The sequence below is a fragment of the Microcaecilia unicolor genome, chromosome 13 (genome assembly GCF_901765095.1).
Source record: "Microcaecilia unicolor chromosome 13, aMicUni1.1, whole genome shotgun sequence".
Lineage (NCBI taxonomy): Eukaryota > Metazoa > Chordata > Amphibia > Gymnophiona > Siphonopidae > Microcaecilia > Microcaecilia unicolor.
In genome coordinates, this window is record NC_044043.1 from 20,393,233 (window position 1) to 20,412,132 (window position 18,900).

General features: G+C 45.4%; 2 protein-coding genes across 5 annotated transcripts in view; one reads left to right on the top strand and one right to left on the bottom strand.

Annotated features, from left to right (window-relative positions):
• CMTR2 (cap methyltransferase 2) overlaps positions 1-2,141 on the top strand; it is a 194,303-nt gene extending 192,162 nt beyond the window's left edge. The window contains exon 3 of one of the 2 annotated variants that reach the window (XR_003939924.1): positions 1,742-2,141. The gene's annotated coding sequence lies outside the window, so the exon portion shown is untranslated. The remainder of the gene's footprint in view (positions 1-1,741) is intronic. The other variant, XR_003939925.1, reaches the window with a different exon arrangement.
• LIMK1 (LIM domain kinase 1) overlaps positions 1-18,900 on the bottom strand; it is a 252,371-nt gene that overhangs the window by 158,349 nt on the left and 75,122 nt on the right. For all 3 annotated transcript variants that reach the window (XM_030186154.1, XM_030186152.1, XM_030186153.1), the window contains one exon: positions 1,428-1,566. In XM_030186154.1, the coding sequence (XP_030042014.1) occupies positions 1,428-1,566 (139 nt within the window). The remainder of the gene's footprint in view (positions 1-1,427; positions 1,567-18,900) is intronic.

The following is an 18,900-nucleotide window of genomic DNA, read 5'->3' on the forward strand; positions in this document are numbered from 1 at the left end:
TAGCCTGTAATGTCGGGCAAAAGAGAGCTTAGAAGCCCATGTTGCTGCACTGCATATCTCTTGACGAGAGAGTGCTCCAGTTTCAGCCCAAGAGGAAGAAATCGCTCTGGTAGAATGCGCCTTGAAGGCTACAGGCGGAGACCGGCCGGCAAGCAGATAAGCTGAAAAGATAGTTTCTTTGAGCCAGCGGGCAATAGTGGCTTTAGACACTGGAGACCCTCTGCGAGGACCTGATAGCAAAACAAACAGATGATCATAGATCCTGAAAGAGATAGTAACTCGCAGATACTGCAGCAGAGTCCTGCGCACATCCAACAGGTGCAACTGCCCAAAAGATTCTGAAAACTCCTCCTTATCAAAGGAGGGCAACAAAATAGGCTGGTTTAGGTGAAACGCTGAAACCACCTTAGGCATGAAGGAAGGCACGGTCCGAACTGTGACCCCGGACTCTGAGAATTGCAGAAATGGGTCTCTACAGGACAGCGCCTGGAGCTCTGACACCCGTCTCGCCGAAGTAATGACCACAAGAAAAATGGCCTTTAGTGTCTGGGGAGATAGAGAATACTGAAGAGGCAGTGGAGCTGTGAAAAGTTGAGTGCTCTCTATCTCCCTCTGCTGGTTGATGGACACAACCCATACGTAATGGCTTCATCTGCTTGATGACAAGGAAACAGTTTTTACCAGTTTGATGAAGTTTGGATTTTACACCAGCTGTTGTTCATTTGCCCGAGGCAGCCATTTTGGCGAAATGTGGTGAAATGTGCCTGCCTGTATAAACCTGGGAGCTAAAATAGCAAATTAAAACTGAATCTTCTACATGGTCAGCTCTTTTTGTTGATCCACATATGCCCGTAAAAATACCAGCACGCTCACGCATACATATCGTAACTTTAAGTGGCTCCCACCTTTGCGTGTAATTTTCACATGTAAAAGGGCTTTTATAAAACTATCCCAGGGTAAAAATTAAAGCATGTATTTATATGCAACCCACCTATAGGTGTGATCTGGGCAGAGCACAAGCAGAGTCATGATTAACATGGAAACATTAAGGCAGATAAAGACCATATGGCCCATCCAGTCTGCCCATCCTCTGTAACCCCTAATTCTTCTTGTTCCTAAGTGATCCCACATGCTTATCCCATGCCTTTTTAAATTCTGGAACAGTCTTAATATGGTAAGTCTTAAGTGATGACCGTCAGATGTCCAGACACTCCTTTCTCCAGCCCTTCATGAGTTAGATCCTTATGCAATGGAGGCAGTGCATGTAAATCTAACTCATGAATATTCATTGCAAATACTCAAAAAATGTGACTAACTGGGGTTCCTCCAGGACATGTTTGGGAACCATTGGCCTACACTTTGCCCTCTCCTTCCAGCACAGGGGGCTCACTGGGTTTCAGGAATTCTGGTGAATAATCAGTTCTTACCATAACCAGCCCCTTCGTGATCTGCTCAGAACAGCCATGGCACAGCTCCCCAAAGCGGGCCCAGTAATCTTTCTTACAGTACAGGCATCCATCCTTCTCATAGTATCGGTGTGAGAGGGAGGCCCCACAGTCACTGCACCTAGGAAGAGAAGGACAGTTACACAGCTAGCATCCAATTCCAGACTCATGGCTGTACGAGAAAACAAGGGCAGGCAGACAGAAATTGAGGCATCTCTGAAACGAGCAGCAAACTACACATGATGTTTTCCACTAATGTTGCATCTTTTATGTTATTTCTTTCACATGTGATCAAGGAGTAGTGTGAACCAATGACACTTCCAAAAAACCTTGAAGACACGGTGCCATGTTTCGGCACTAACTGCACCTGCCTCAGGAGTCTTCTAAACGCGGTTATAGAGATAAGCGGCTCCTACCCCCCAACGACCACCACAGACTACCAGGTAGGCCAGGGGAGAGCTTTCCTGGACAGCTGGAGGTCAAGGAGACACAGCAGACTGCAGAGCTGAACAGCAGCGTTTTCAGCACCATCGGGTGAGGTCTTGCTGGTGCGGCTTGACATCCCTGGAAGTTCCTTGGAAAAACAGTTAAAGTGGACAGTGCTCTCATTTTGTCTGTTTGTGCTATTAGTTTGGTTTTCACACTGGAAAAAAACCACTAAGTTGTGTGCATGTCATGTTCTGAGGGCTGTTCTCGAAATTTTTGTGATTGTCTGTTTTGCTCACAATAAAAAAAAGCAAGAATTGAAATTATTTGTCATGAGTTTGTGAACTGAAGAAGAACTCAAATTTTAGGTATAGAATTGAATAAAACCTCTTATTAACATTGTTGACTAGAATAAAAGAAGTATAAAAATTGAGGAGCCCTTTTACTAAGCTGCAGTAGGCACTAGCGCCTGCCTACCATACGCCAAAAAGCACTGCCACGGGATGCACTGGGAGGCGTGTCTATGGGTGGAGAGTAGCGCAGGTATATTGCCGCACGCTGCCCGACTAGCGTGGAAGCCCTTACCACCTAGTAAATAGGTGGCAGTAAGGGCTTCCTTGGTAATGACCATGTGTTAACTGAGAAATTAGCACATGGCCATTACAAGAAAATATACAAATGCAGCCATTTTACTGTCATGCTAAAAGTGGCCACAGTGCACGTTAAACCCACGCACTACAAACAGCCCCAGCCACTTTTTAGCACAGCTTAGTAAAAGTGACACTACAGGTTTTGTACATGAATAAAAATGATTTTTTTCCCAAACTAAAATCTCATGGGCTATTCTGTAAAATGCATGTATCTTACATAGCATGTATTGGACAGGTGGGTGTGAACAGGGGAACAGTCTGGGCAGAGCGCACGCATCACCTGAACTTAAGTAAATACACATTCATGCCAGCTCGATGGCTGGCGTAACTGCTCACGCCTAAGCGCATGCATACCCAGTTACTTTATTTATTTATTTACAACATTTATATCAAGTTTAAGTTTATTTTTTAAATTTGTTACCCCGCCCATCAAGGGAATGTCTGGGCGGCTTACAGGCTAAAAATACAAAGTAAGAGGTAAAAAAGAGAGGTACTGAAAAAAGGGTGGTGTAGAACTACAATTGCATATAGCAAAGAAGAGGGGGATAAAAGAAAAGGTCTGAGACTGGTCAGATGGGCTTCACAGGCTTCATCTCCATGCTATTCCCTAGCACGAATGGGAGTACAATCCAAGAAAAGAAATGTTTTAAGGTTGGTTTTGAAATTCTGAAGGGATGTTTGTTGGCGAAAGGACTGGGGCAATTTGTACCAGTGCTCAGAAGTCTGAGCTGAAAAAATAGCTTTTCTGGTGTGTTGAAGGATGGAATTATTAGCAGGTTTTGGAAGGTTGAGTGTAGCGTTTGCATAGGGGATTAACAAATGGGAGAGGAAGGCTGGTTCACCTTCTGTATGTTTTATTTTCAGAGTAGCATAGCAATTTTTGTATAATTTGTTGAGCAAAGAAATAATTTTTATTGTTCTGTCCTTTTATATTTTGTATGTGATTTGTTCCCTGCTTAGACTGTTATAGATATAGTGGGTTATAAATAAAGTTTTATTATTATTATTATAGATGAAACGATTAGGTAGAGGGAGCCAATGGGCCGCTTTCAGTAGTAACGTGACGTGGTCAAATTTCTTTAATGGCTGTGTCTGGACAACTTGTAAACGCCTAACGTCAGCTGTTCTAAGTCTAGTATAGAGTGAGTTGCAATAGTCACATTTACTGATAATAAAAAAAATGGATGAGAATATTTAGAGCAGGTGGGTCGAAGAAAGGGTGAATTGAGCAGATTTGTGGTCATTTGTAGAAGCGCTGTCTGATTACATTAGAAATATGTAGTTAAAAAGAAAGTGAGGCATCTAAGATAACATGTAAGATTTTTGTGGTAGTGCCAAAAACAATCAGTCGCAATAAGGAGGCGTTTGACGTGTTCAAGAAGAGTGCACAACTAAATTTATTTGGATTAAGTATTAATTTATTATCTTGAAGCTACTTAGTGATTAGTGTCAGGTTATGGTTGATGTTTTGGATCATATGATCACCAGAGTAGTCTATGACATGCAATAATTGGATGTCAACTGAATAGACATATGCTGTGAAACCTAAAGATTGAGCCAATGTGAGCAGGGGTGCTAAGAAAATGTTAAACAGCATAGGGGATAGTACTAATCCCTGCGGGGCTCCTGAGGTCAAAGAAAACTGGGTTTATGTTTTGTCATGGAACTGAACTATATAGGAGCGAGCAGTGAGGAAAGACTGAAACCAAGAGAGAGCTGAATCTATCCAGAAGTAAAGTGTGGTTGTTTGATCCCATTGTACTGGTGGGTAATAAAGCAAAAATATACATAATCCATTTCCACTCATGAAACACGATAAAAATAACATAAAATCCTAATTAACTTCAGCTAGACTAATAACTACCTAACCATTCATTATCAAAATATTCGATCAGAACTTAAATCTCCTCAGTAATCACACATTTACAGCTGGTGATTCCCAATCTCTACCATAAAAGTGCTCAAACAAGAATGTTTTTAGTGCATTTTTAAAAACGTTGGTGTTCGGTGCCCACTTTCTTTTACAGAATGGATGTTTATAGATATATAGGCTAATCAAAAATGAGGATACAGTGGATGCAATATGCAAAAAAAAAAAAAAAAAAAAAAACTAATGGAGGAAAAAGACTTCAGAAATGTCTGTAGACAGGGAAAACTCCCAATACTGATGTCTAAACAGACAGTCTGCAGACTAAAGGAGCTTCTATATTCAGCATTTAACCAGACTACTCGTAATCATTGGTCAAAAAGCCTCCAAAATATCTCCAAAAGGCAACCGTGTTGCAGAATTACCCCTGTTGAAGCCCCTCATTTGATGCTACTTCCAACACGGTTCTTTCTAAAATGGCCGCCGCTGGCTGTACTACCAAATGACGTTACAGAACAGGTGCCTATTAGAAGGTGTCCTGCTTCTGGAATTGCCACCATATTGTCTTGGACTGGCCAAACTATGCCAGAAACACACCCCCTTAGAATCCGTGAAGGTAATGCTCAGCCTGCGGTGGTGAGTGTTTTCTTTAAATACACAGATATTTAGCACTGGGCCATATCTGGATACTGAATATTCAAGTATAAAGCAGCCGCTGGCATTTAATCAGATACTTGTGATATTCAGATCAATACCCAGATACAATTAGGCCAGACTCTAACTGGATAGTTACCTAGGGTCAGATGCACTAAACTTAACGAGCCCTTAACGAGCAAGTAGTAAACCCTGGCATACACTAAAGACTTTTTTTCTGACGACGGTAGCAGCTAACGAAAATGGAATGCAGATGAGCAAATCGTGTAGAAACCCTATTGTAATGAGATGCACTAACCTTTTCCGATTGCCTTAATGCTGGAAAACCTAACGAAAGGTCTGTACCTCTCGTTGGGGCTGCGTGGGATTGGAAAAATTATTAAAATGTAAAAAAAAAAAAATGGGGGGGGGGGGGGGGGGGAACAGCCAAGTGCTCGTCAGGAGCGTCCTTTATGGATGTTCTTCACCAAGCTAAACGCGCTGTGATTGGCTCAGAGACTTCCAGGTCTCTCAGCTGAGTGAACCACGGCCAAAAAGGACGTTTTTATTATTCCGGGGTTAAATGATGTCCAAAAAAGAGCCTGCAGCATCGGAGCCTATTTGATTTTTTTTTTAATAAAGCTTCACTTTAAAAAAAAAAACATACATTTTGGGCAGCCTCCCTCCCCCCCCCCCCCCCCTGCAATAATAAAAACGTCCTTTTTGGCCATGCTTCACTCAGCTGAGAGACCTGGAAGTAAGGGAGGGACATCCAAGCAGAGTTGTAGCCAAGTGGTTTGTCTTGTAATCCAGAGGTGGCAAGTTCAAATCTCACTAATAGTTTTGTTAAAAAAAAAAAAGGACGAGCACTTGGATTTTTTTCCACTTTTTTAAGTTGTATGAAGTCTTTATTCAAAACAGCATAACAAAATACAGCACTCCAGAACAAGTAAGTAATAGCATAACTGATCAGCTCCAGGTCTCTCTCAGCCAATCCCAGCGCGTTTAGCTGTTACCAGTATCAGCTAAACGCGCTGTGATTGGCTGAGAGAGACCTGGAGGGAGGGACGTCCAAAAAGTTTTGATTTGTGTCCTCTCACGTCCCGATTTTCTGGGCTGGAAGGTTAGTTTTTATTCTCTTGCCTCTGAACTGTAATTAGCTTGTAGCCTGTAAAAAGAACGTCTTTTTAGAGGGAGTTTTTTTTTTTTATAGTGAAGGACGTCCATAAAGGATGTCCTTGGCATGCGCAGAGCAGCCAGCATAATGCTTGGCTGCTCTGCGCATGCTCCACCGGCCGATTGGTTGACTGTTTAACGATGGAATAGAGAATGCAAGTGAGCTACAACGAGCAGCTCATTTGCATTCCTATTCCTTGATGCATAGCCGTTCCCTACCGATTCACTAAGGGAATCGATAAGGGAAGGGCTCTAATGATTGATTAGTGCATCTAGCCCCTAGTTAGCAGACTGAGTGTCGCCGCTAACTGGGTAATTCTCACCTGTGCCAAACCCCCAGGATCCCTTGCCATCTTAAATAACACCCCTCCCCCACACCACCAGCAGCCAAACCCCATGGATCCCCTGTCTTTACTTTATCTCTTATGAATCGCTAACATGCCCCAGTCAAGAGCTCAGTGTGATTTTCATATTTTTAGAAAACTGGTTATAACCAGTTTTTGTACTGAATGATATATACCACATTTCAAGACGAGCATGTGAAGGATTCCATTATGTTGAATGTTTTTCCCATGTAACATAGTAACAAAGTAGATGACGGCAGAAAAAGATCTGCACGGTCCATCCAGTCTGCCCAACAAGATAAACTCATATCTGCTGCTTTTTGTGTATACTTTGATTTGTACCTGTCCTCTTCAGGGCACAGACAGTATAAGTCTGCCCAGCACTATCCCCGCCTCCCAACCACCAGCCCCGCCTCCCACCACTGGCTCTGGCACAGACCGTATAAGTCTGCCCAGCACTATCCCCGCCTCCCACCACCGGCTCTGCCACCCAATCTCGGCTAAGCTCCTGAGGATCCATTCCTTCTGAACAGGATTCCTTTATGTTTATCCCACACATGTTTGAATTCCGTTACCGTTTTCTTTTCCACCACCTCCCGCGGGAGGGCATTCCAAGCATCCACTACTCTCTCTGTGAAAAAATACTTCCTGACATTTTTCTTGAGTCTGCCCCCCTTCAATCTCATTTCATGTCGTCTCGTTCTACCGCCTTTGCATCTCCGGAAAAGGTTCGTTTGCGGATTAATACCTTTCAAATATTTGAACGTCTGTATCATATCACCCCTGTTTCTCCTTTCCTCCAGAGTATACATGTGAGTGACTTTGGGATCTTGTGAGATATGTTAGCACAGTTTTCAGCCAGGTATATTGCAGGGACGTGTGCCATGCTCTTGTTTTTGAAATTGTATTGGGAGTTTGCTTTTCACTAATTTGTTTCAGATTAGGTGGCTGGGAATATTTCTTTCATTAATTCATCCTCCTGGAGTAGTGGCTGTAGATCTTTTATAATTCTTCTCAGTTTTGACAACATTCATTCTTGAATGCAAATAAACCTGGAAAAACATGATATATGAGCATTTTTTAGCGGTCCATCCCTAGATTCTTGAGTTACTTTTGCAGTCTCAAGTCTCACTATATTGTGAGACTGCCAGACCAACTCTGGAGGTCCTGCACAGCTGATTCGGGCAGCACAGAGGAAGGCATTTTAGAAGAAGAGAGAAAGGGTCAGCAAGGGAGGAGGAAGGCACTTCTAACAAAAAAACCAAAAACGGTCAGGTTCCAGGAAAAGAGCCAGATGCACTAACTCCACAGAAAGAGCCCTTCCCTTACCGATCCCTTAGCGAATCTTTAAAAAACGGGCATGCATGAAGGAAATTGCATGCACATGAGCTGCTCGCTGTTAGCTCATTTGCACGCGATTTCCTTCCTAAGGAGGGGAAGCCAGTTGGCCAGCTGAGCATGCGCAGAGCAGCCAATCGTTATGCTGGCTGCTCTGCGTATGCCACAGACGACGTCATACATGTCCCTTCAGTCAAAAAAAAGGACGTCCCTGACGAGCACTTGGATGTTTTTCCCTTCAGATTTTGTGATGGGCGTCCTTCTCTTGGGCGTGTTTTTCTTACGTGCCCGAAATGACCACGCTGGAGAGAAATTGGGGAGCGGGTCGTGCGAGGACGTCCAAATCAAAACTATTTGGACGTCCCTTTCGATTATGCCCCTCCAGGTCTCTCTCAGCCAATCACAGCACGTTTCTGATTTGGGCGTCCTCGGACGTCCCGATCCCCAATTCTTTCCGGCAGTTTTTGGGCACATAAGAAAAACATGTCCAAGAGAAGGACGCCCATCACAAAATCTGAAGAAAAAAATGTCCAAGTGTTCGTCAAGGACGTCCTTTTTTTTTGGGGGGGGGGGGGGTGAAAGACGTCCAAGTGTTAGGCACTTGAAAGGACATCCCTGATAAGCACTTGGACTTTTTTTTTCTTCCGATTTTTGCGATGGGCGTCCTTCTTTGCATGGGTCCCGCTCACAGCAGCCCCAATGAGAGGTGCAGACCTCCCGTTAGGTTTTCCACGATGCATGAGGTCAGAAACGGTAGTGCAGCCCATTGCATTCACATTATAATAGGTTATCAATAGAAATCAAACAAAATAAAACATGGACAAGAAAATAAGATGATACCTTTTTTATAGGACATAACTTGATTAGCTTTCGAAGGTTGCCCTTCTTCGTCAGATCGGAAATAAGCAAATGTGGTAGCAGATAGTATATATAAGAGAAACATCAAAGCATCACTTTGACAGTCTGACAGAGTGGGAGGGTGGGGGTATGCATGGGGCATCAAAGTATTTCATTGATATTCTAACAGGATGGGTGTTGGTAGGTGACAGGAGTCTCCGAGCCATTTTCCTGTCACGGTAGCAGCTAATGAAAACGGAATTCAAATGAGCTAATTACTGTTATAATGTAGAGATGTGTGGTAACCGTGTTAGTCCACTCTTAAAGGTTATCAAAAGAGTGGACTAACACGGCTACCACACCTCTCTACATTATAACAGTAATTAGTTCATTTGAATTCCGTTTTCATTAGCTGCTACCGTGACAGGAAAATGGCTCAGAGAACCCTTCTGTAATGTCCTGGTTTACTACTTGCGTGCTAAACTGGCTAGAACCAGTTTAAAAACCACATTGCTGGCTTGTTAAGTTTAGTGCATCTGGCCCGAAGTGTTTACTTCCCTTTTGTCTCTACTTTCTGTGTGATTTTTTTTCCTGTTTGTTCTATTTCTTTTCATTTCCCTTTTGCTGCCTTTCCTCACTGCTTTTCAGTCCTTTCCTTTTAAAACTCTTCTTCTCTTCCTTTTTCTTTCTCACTCCCTCTTCTAAGGAGAAAGAAAAAGGAAGAGAAGAAGAGATTTAAAAGAAAAGGACTGGAAAGCTATGAGGAAGGGCAGCAAAAGGGAAATGAAAAGAAATAGAACAAACAGGGAAACAAAATCATACAGAAAGTAGAGACAAGAGGGAAGTAACACTTCTTTTCCTGGAACCTGACCATTTTTGTTTTTTTGTGGGGAGGGGGGAGGTTGAGAGAGGTTGAGAGAGGCCAGAGAGGATAAGAGGAATGGATTTGCAACAGGAAATTGAGAAGGGAGAGTGAGTGAAGGGGTGAAGGAGGAGGAGACAGGGAGGGCAAGGTGGGAGGGATAAAAGAAAAGAGAATGAGAGAAGGGGAGACTGGAGGAGACCCTGTCCTGGAGGCTTAGCTGTGCTTGAGAAGGCGGGCTGCGGTGAGAGGTCTTAGCCTCTGGCTCCTAAGTTTCTGGGCTTTTTTCTAACTTGAAAGAAAATGTACCAAGGCCTGGGTTCAACCAAGTAGCCCAGATTTTGTGTGGTTAGAGTTAGGACAGGGTGTCTTTACAGACAAAAACTTAGCTGAGTAGCAAATGTCACACTGCCTTTAAAAAACTCAGCCTGGCCCTTTTCCTAACTGGCAACATTTGTGCAAGCAGTGATTTTATACAGACCCAGCTTCCCCCACCAGGGCTTTTGGGGAGACAAAGGATTATTTGGCTGGAACAAACTGTTAAGGAGATAAAGGTAAGGCTAAATGAACTGTCATCATGAGGCAGCCATGGAAATAATTATATATATATAAGAAATGATATTAAAAGCTTGAAGTTTGAATTCTCTTCAGTCCTGCAAATGAAGGAATGCAAGCTGGAGTTAATTAGACTCTAGCTGCCGGGCTGGGTTAGGAAAGGTCAGTGAGAAATGAAACTCTGTCCCTTGTGAATTGCCAATGCTAGCTGGCTCAACATCTGTACATTATTAGGCTTACTGAATAGTTTTGTAAGCAGGCAGTTGTTTAGGATTAAATTGAACACTGCTTAGAAGGAAATAGTTAGAGTCTAAATAATTCTAGATATAAATGAGTTAGAATTTAGAAGTTCTTGATAGGTAGAATATGTTTATAAGAATGCTTACTTTAGAATATGTTGTATTCTGTGTAAATTAATAATTCTGTGTGGAATGTTTGTTCAACTCTCTGTCTGACGTTCTGAGTAGGGCTACAGTGAAGGGGGGCCAACATGTGTTTTGAGTTATTCTGCAGTCCTAGCTGGTTCAATGTATAAGCTGAAGGTGAAAAAGGTCAGAACTAGTCAGCTCTCTTCTCCTTGATTAATTATAGGTAACTGTAGGAATAGTCCTGAAAGTATAGCAGTATGCCATTAAGTAAGACTAGCCTTTGACCCCTTTAATGAATGCCAGAGTTCAGTTAGCAGTTAGTATGAATCAGACTAGGAATATGAGAATAATTAATGTTAGATGGGGCCTCTTAGTCTCTAAGGGAATCCAGTTTAAGCCATAGATGAGAAATCAATCATAATGAGAAATGTAAGAGTTCTGGAGACCAAATGTCTGGCTTGAGGGGCCCCAGGTCACAGGTCAGTTTAGGATGTCTGGAACCTATGTAACTGATATTTCAAAAGTAATGATTGGTTGAGGCAAGGTAGCCAATCTAATTCCTTAACCAATTGGAGAGTAAGGGGGCTGGGCTGGGCTAGGCTAGGAGGAGGGCTTAGGACCCTATTTAAGTAGGAGCCGAAGCAGTTTACGTCAGAAGGAGCTCAGAAGAAAGAGAAGGACAGAAGGAACAGACAGAAGAAGGAGAAGACAGCATAAGAAGAGAGCTGAGAGAGCTGACACAGAGAGCTGAGACAAAGACACAGAGAGCTGAGACAGAGGAGAAGAGAGCTAGAACTGATGTCCTGCTTTGTTTGCTGGCAAATAAAGAAGATTACTCTCTCATTCTGGTGTGTGCTGTCTGACTCCTGAAGTATCACAAATTCCTATCTCAATTCCTGCAACAATTCTTGGTGGCAGCGGTGGGATAAATCCTGCATTAATCCCAGCACCCAACTGACTGGAGAACATTCGCCGGGTATGTATCCTGTATTTTGTATTGTAATCCTAGCTAGGAAGTTGTAAAACCAGCCCCTCAAGAAGGAGGGAAGGAGAATCTGATCAATTCTCAGCGAAGGCCCTAGTACCTTCTAGTCGTGGGGACTAGAAGCGAAAACGCTTGAGCTTATCTGTATCTGAGAAATTTGAAATTGTTGGGTGGGATTTTCTGTATGGAATGTGTGATGCGTGAATGATTAACTGAGTGCGGACTTCTTATAGCTGCATTTCCAATTAACGCGAGTTCAATTGGTCAGCAACGGAAGGAAGCGATTGCTGTCTGTCTACCTAGTGTCTCGAGAGTGCAGACCCCTTACTGCATTCTCAAAAATTCCCCCCCTCTTTGTGTGTTGTAACTGTAAGCATTATGGGTGGGACATCATCTAGACAAATTGCTACCCCCCTAGATTGTATGCTTAGAAATTTTAAAAAAGGTTTTTTAATTAATGACTATGGACAGACTTTAAGCTCAAGTACTTTAAGAACCTTGTGTGAAGTTGAGTGGCCATCTATGGGAGTGGGGTGGCCCCCTAGTGGCAGCTTAGATATTGAAGTAATCCGGAAGGTCTACAGCATAGTAGTAGGAGGACCAGAATATTCTGAACAACTCCCTTATATAGATTCCTGGGACAGCCTTGTGACTGACCCTCCCTCGTGGTTGAAAACTTATATGGGATCCCCAGTAAAATTCATGTTAGGCCGTGTTCAAAGAAAGATTAGAAAATCTAGACTAGAAGAGGGAAAGAGCCCTAGGAAGCCTACCACCCAATCGGTGGCTTCCGCCCCTACCCTGTCCGAGAAACCCATACTCTCTGATGACCCCTCAGACCTTGAGCCACCACCTTATGGCCCATTGTTGGGGTTCCGTGCCACCCCCAGAGATCCACGCCGCCCAGCTCAAGCCTCTCCAGCACAGGCTTCTCCGGATAGTTCTTCCCCTCCTGTGCCAAACCTGCCACACCCTAGGTTGGACTTTTCACCTGGCCTCTACCCTTCTGTGCCAAATCCTCTCCTGTTAACCTCTGAAGACCCGTTTTGGGTTCCACTCCCTGACTCCTCAACTCCCGACAGCCCAGCCTCTCCCTCTAATACCCCTACCCACTCATCAGGGGCCCGGCATCCCTTTCAATGGACTGACTCACCTGTGACCACCTCTCAGTCTATGAGTACCCCTCCCCATCCCTCAGGATTTCAACCTACCTCTACTGAATGGGTTAGACCCGCTGCAATTACCTTTGAGCATGATAGGAGGGTAGCTCCTAGCTCTACCTCAGGTTCCATTCCCACCTCCTCGAGAGTTCTGCCACTTCGTCAGGTAACTACCACTCGACCGGATCCTAATAATCAGGGTCAGGTTATACAGGCACAGGCCTATCAGTATGTACCCTTCACAACCACCGATCTCCTGAATTGGAAGACGCATTATCCCTCTTATACTGAAAAGCCTCAGGCAGTGGTGGACCTAGTGACTAGCATTATGGCCACCCATAACCCAACCTGGACTGATTGTCAACAACTTCTCCTGACCCTCTTCACAACTGAGGAGAGGCGGAAGATTTTGCAAAATGCTGAGGCCATCACGCGAGAGCGTGTCCCCGGGGGGATACAGGACCCAGAGGGATGGGTTAGAGCTCGGTTTCCTCGCGCAGCTCCAGATTGGGATCCAAATGATGGGCAGCACTATGAACTGTTGTCTGGCTATTGCCGGGACTTACTGGAAGGTATGAGGAAAGGCATAAAGAGGCCCATTAATCTGGCAAAGGTCTCTGAAATTCTCCAAGGGGCAACTGAATCCCCTGGGGCCTTTCTAGAGCGACTAATTGAAGCCTACAGAACATACACCCCATTTGACCCTGAAGCCCAAGAAAACCAGAGAATGGTGAATAGCGCATTGGTGGCCCAGAGTATGCCAGATATCCGGAAGAAGTTGCAGCGTCAGGAGGGATTCGCAGGGATGAATACCACCCAGCTAATTGAGATCGCAACCAAGGTTTTCATTAATAGAGATCAGGAGGTGCGCCGAGAGGCTGACCGGAAGATGCAGAAGAAGGCCGACCTTTTAGCGGCAGCCATTACTAATTCCACCCTTAACCGAGGTCGACCTCTAGCTAATGGGAAGCCAAAGTGGGACCCCGGACCACCAGCCAGGCCCCGAGATTCCTTCAATCAATCCCGGCCAAGGGGGGGAGAATCCCAGACCAAGATTGGAGAGGGATCAGTGTGCCTATTGTAAGGAAAGAGGGCACTGGAAAGATGAATGCCCCCAGAGGCGCCAGGGACTGAGAAGGGGACCAGGAGATCGAGGAAGCCGAGGCCGAGTTCGAGAGGGAAGATATGAGCCTGCTGAATCTGACATCATCGGGATAGCCGAGATGGCAGAATGGGACGAATAGGACAGACCGGGTTCCTACAAACTGGGCTCCCAGGAACCTATGGTCAAGCTAACTATAGGGAGCCGCTCAATTCCATTCATGATTGATACAGGAGCTGAACATTCTGTTGTGACGGAGCGATTAGCGCCTGTGTCTGGAAAAACTGTCCGAGTGGTGGGAGCCACGGGGGTGCAGAACCGGAGGCCCTTTCTGACAACCCGTAGATGCCAATTAGGCTCACACATAGTCACTCATGAATTCCTGTATATGCCAGACTGTCCAATCCCTTTGTTAGGTCGAGACCTGCTGTCCAAGCTTAGGGCCCAAATTTCCTTTGACTCTGATGGCCAGACTTCAGTCTCCTTTCGGCCCCCGACCTCCAGCCCTAAGGGTATATTGAGTTTCTGCTGCCCTCTTGAAGAAGAATGGCGGCTGCATCAGTCACATAGCCAAGTTGACCTACCCCTGGCAGACAGCTTTCAGGTCAGTGGGGTATGGGCAGAAGATAATCCCCCAGGGTTGGCCCGAAATATTCCTCCTGTACATGTAGATTTACTTCCAAGTGCCCGGCCAATCCATCTTCGCCAATACCCAATTCCCCGAAAGGCTCTGGAAGGGATTCAAGCACATCTGAATCGTCTGTTATCCCATGGAATTATTCGTCCTTGCCAGTCTCCATGGAATACGCCACTATTGCCAGTTCAGAAGCCAGGGACTGAGGACTACCGGCCAGTCCAAGACTTACGAGTGGTCAATAAATCCACTATCTCATTACACCCTGTAGTGCCTAATCCATATGTCCTGCTAGGATTGATACCTTCTGGAGCTACTCATTTCACGACACTAGATCTAAAAGATGCCTTCTTTTGTATTCGGGTGGCCCCCGCCAGTCAACTGCTTTTTGCCTTTCAATGGGAAAACCCAGTAACAGGAAGGAAGCTTCAGTATACATGGACTCGCCTGCCACAGGGGTTCAAGAATTCCCCCACTATTTTTGGGACAGCCCTAGGGCAAGACCTTAAGACTTTTAAATCTGAGCCTTCCAGGCGAGTTTTACTCCAGTATGTAGATGACCTCCTGATTGCAGCAGTGACTCAGGAAGAGTGTTTTGAGGCTACTAGAGAATTGCTGGAGCTACTCTTGGATGCAGGCTATAAGGTCTCACGCTCAAAGGCCCAACTCTGTCAGTCAGAAGTGAAGTATCTGGGCTTTTGCATTTCCCAGGGAAGTCGGAGACTGGATGCTAGTAGGAAGCAAGCGGTAGCTGCAATTCCCCAACCCAAGTCCAGAAGAGAAGTTAGGGAATTTCTGGGAGCAGCCGGATTCTGCAGAATTTGGATTCCAAATTTTGCATTGATGGCGAAACCCCTTTACCAGGCCACAAAGGGGGGTGAAAAGGAACCATTTGAATGGGGACCTACTGCTCAACAATCCTTCATTGCCATAAAGAAAGCCCTACTTCAAGCCCCTGCGTTAGGCCTTCCTGATGTGGAGAAACCTTTCTCATTGTATGTCCATGAGCGACAGGGGGTTGCTCTGGGTGTGCTGACCCAGATGATGGGATCCTGGCAGAGGCCTGTTGCATACCTGTCTAAACAGCTGGATGGAGTGGCTAAAGGATGGCCAGCCTGCATGAGGGCCATTGCAGCAACAGCCTTACTGGTCCAGGAAGCTGATAAGTTGACCTTGGGGCAAGAACTGGTTGTTAAAGTCCCCCATGCAGTTCTCACCCTCATGGAGTATAAGGGCAACCACTGGTTTACAAATAACCGCATGGTTAAGTACCAAGCTAGCTTGTGTGAGAATCCACGGATACACCTGGAAACAGTGGCTACATTCAATCCTGCCACTCTTTTGCCAGCATCTGAGGGACCACCGGATCATGACTGTATCCAAACCATGGATGAAGTGTATTCCAGTCGACCAGATCTTAAAGATGTTCCGTGGAGGGACCCAGATGTAATTTATTTTACAGATGGAAGCAGTTATGTGGAGAACTCCAAGCGATTGGCAGGCTATGCTGTGGTGACAGAGGACAAGGTGATAGAAGCAAGAGCCCTGCCCCAAGGAACTTCAGCCCAGAAAGCAGAACTTGTGGCCCTCATACGAGCTCTGGAGTTAGCAGCAGGACTGGTAACCAACATTTATACTGATTCCAAATATGCCTTCACAACTCTACATGCTCATGGAGCTTTGTATAAGGAAAAGGGACTCATAAATGCTGCAGGCCAACCTGTTAAGTATGGACCTGAAATACTTCAGCTGCTAGAGGCTGTGTGGGCCCCTAAGAAGGTAGCTGTCATTCATTGCAGGGGACACCAAAGAATAGATACTCCAGTGGCCCGAGGGAACCGCCATGCTGATCGGGTGGCCAAGGAAGCTGCTCGAGGACCCCCAGCAAGTACTGTGACTCCCCTGTTCCAAATCCGATTGCAAGAATGGATACCTATGTATACCCAAGTGGAAGAGAAATGGGCTCAAGAAGAAGGTGCGGTAAGGAGACCTGATGGCTGGTTACATCTCCCTGATACCAGAGTTCTGGTGCCACGCCACCTAGCTTGGCCTGTAGTGTCTCAAGCTCATGACCTATCACACTTAGGGAAAACAGCACTAGCCCGCCTACTCAATCGAGTAGTGGTGCTGGAAGGATTGGATAGTCTGGTTGCCACTGCCTCTGCCCGATGTACTCTCTGTGCCCAGAATAATGCTCGTCAGGGACCCCGTATTCCACCAGGAGTTCAGTCTAGAGGACTAACACCCTTTGAGTCCCTAGTTATAGACTTCACAGAAATGCCCAGGAGTGGTAGGCTCCGATACCTCTTAGTCATGGTTTGTACCTTTTCTGGGTGGGTGGAAGCATATCCTACAGTCACTGAGAAAGCCACAGAAGTAGCTCGAGCCCTCCTTAGGGATGTCATCCCCAGGTATGGATTGCCCCTTGCCATAGGTTCAGATAATGGTCCCGCCTTTGTTGAAGCTACACTTCAGGCCCTGTCCCGCGCATTGCGCATTACCTGGAAATTGCATTGTGCCTATCGTTCCCAGAGTTCAGGGCAGGTTGAGCGAGCAAACAGAACCTTGAAAAATAGCCTAGCAAAGATTTGTCAGGAAACCCAATTGAAATGGCCACAGGCATTGCCACTAGCCCTCTTCCGCCTCCGATGCACTCCAACTAAAGGAACAGCCCTCTCTCCCTTTGAAATTGTGTATGGGAAGCCCCCAGCCATTTTGCAGGGAATTAAGGGAGACATAGGGATTTTAGGGTCTGCCCAGGTGCAGGAGCAGGTAGCCCTCCTGGGAAAGATAATTTCTGAGCTTCAGTCTTATGTGAGAGAAATAAACCCTGTCCCCTTCCAGGCTCAGGTACATTCCTTCCTGCCAGGGGATAGAGTTTGGGTAAAAGACTGGAAGCTCCAGCCTTTGGGGCCCCGATGGAAAGGACCTTTTACTGTTTTGCTTTCTACCCCTGCAGCTGTGAAGGTCGCAGGGATAACTCCATGGGTCCATTGGTCTCGAATTAAGTCTGCTGACCAGACTGAGCCCAGCACGGATCAGACGGAGCCTAAACAGTGGAGAGCAGAAAGAGATCCAGCGGAGCCATTGAAGTTGCGCTTGACCCGAACCAAAGAATCTACTAGCTGAAAAGAAGGGTCAACTGCATACTGCAGGAGCGGCTGAACTTCGGCTTCACACTGAGACTCTTTCTTGCCTGATTCTGGCTTTCCTGGAATTTGAAAGCTTGATCCTTGTCAGTTGAGGGTCTATCCCAACTGGTATAAGAACTCAAAGACTGAGAACACTATATGAGAGTAATCTGTGATTAGCACAGACTGTTGAAATATTATTGCTTAATTAGTTTGCTGTATTTGTTTTAGATTAGGAAGAAAGAAAATGTTAGTAGTTTGGATGCTTTTGTTGTTTTCTACTCCTTGCCTCCTTGTTCCTAATACCCCAACTCGCTCCAACCTTTGGTTACACTCAGTCCAGGAACTAATTAGCCAGGCAAAGATTACTTCCCCTTGTATTGTGTGTTCCCGATTTTCTCCTTATACCACAGATGTCCAGCTGTTCCTGTCCCTGTGCAACTCCCAGCTCTTATACCTCCCTACTTTTCGAGTTCAGGCCCTTGGAGCCAGGATTATACTTGGTGGTCCTTTTATAATGCTACTTCCCCCTCTGAATCTTCTCTAAGGCCAGTTTTTACGTCTCCCTATCCAGCCTCTGGAGTGTTTTGTTTAACAAGAAGCATCTCAACTGTTCTTCCCATTCCCTGTAACTATACTAATGTTCTCCCAGAAAAAGGAGAATCCGTGTGGGTAGTTTCTCCAGGTACTCCTATGTGCCCTGCTACCATACCTGTAGATTATGACCCAGGTGATTATCTGGCTCCTAAGCGTACCACTGAGAAGACTATAGTGTCCAAGCTTATTTTCTACTTTCATAAGTCCCCGGGGTATGAAGAGTTACTAACAAATGAGCAGCCTGTCACAATTGGGGATTGGCGCTTATGGTGTGCAAAGTCTCCATTTCGTCTTCGTTCCCCCTGGGATAGGGGCTCGCATTATGGGCACCCTAAGTACCCTGTCCAGCCTGAGCCAACATTTATTGGGAACTTTCCTCACCCTCTCCTTGGTCATTACTGGCTCTGTGATAATGTCCTCCACATGATTCTTCCCTCCACATATGATTTTTGTGTATTGGTAACCTTGAATTATTTTCCTAAAGTTATTCCTCTTAAGCCACTATCCCCGCACCGCTCTAAGCGAGAGGCTTTGTCCTTACCCTCCTCCGTTGCCACAGAGGATGAGGCGATTGAATTAGCCCTCCAGTATATCAATTCTACTTATCCTCTGACTAAAAAGAGACTTGTAGCCCTTTCTGCCACAGCCTGGATTCCAATTGGAGGCCCGGTAGCGGGTATTACTGAACTAGGTATGGCTACCCGGAGACTTCAATCCCTACTCCATGTTTTAGTTCATGAGCTGAATGTGGTAGTCAATGCATTGCAGGATCAAATTAATGAATTAAGTA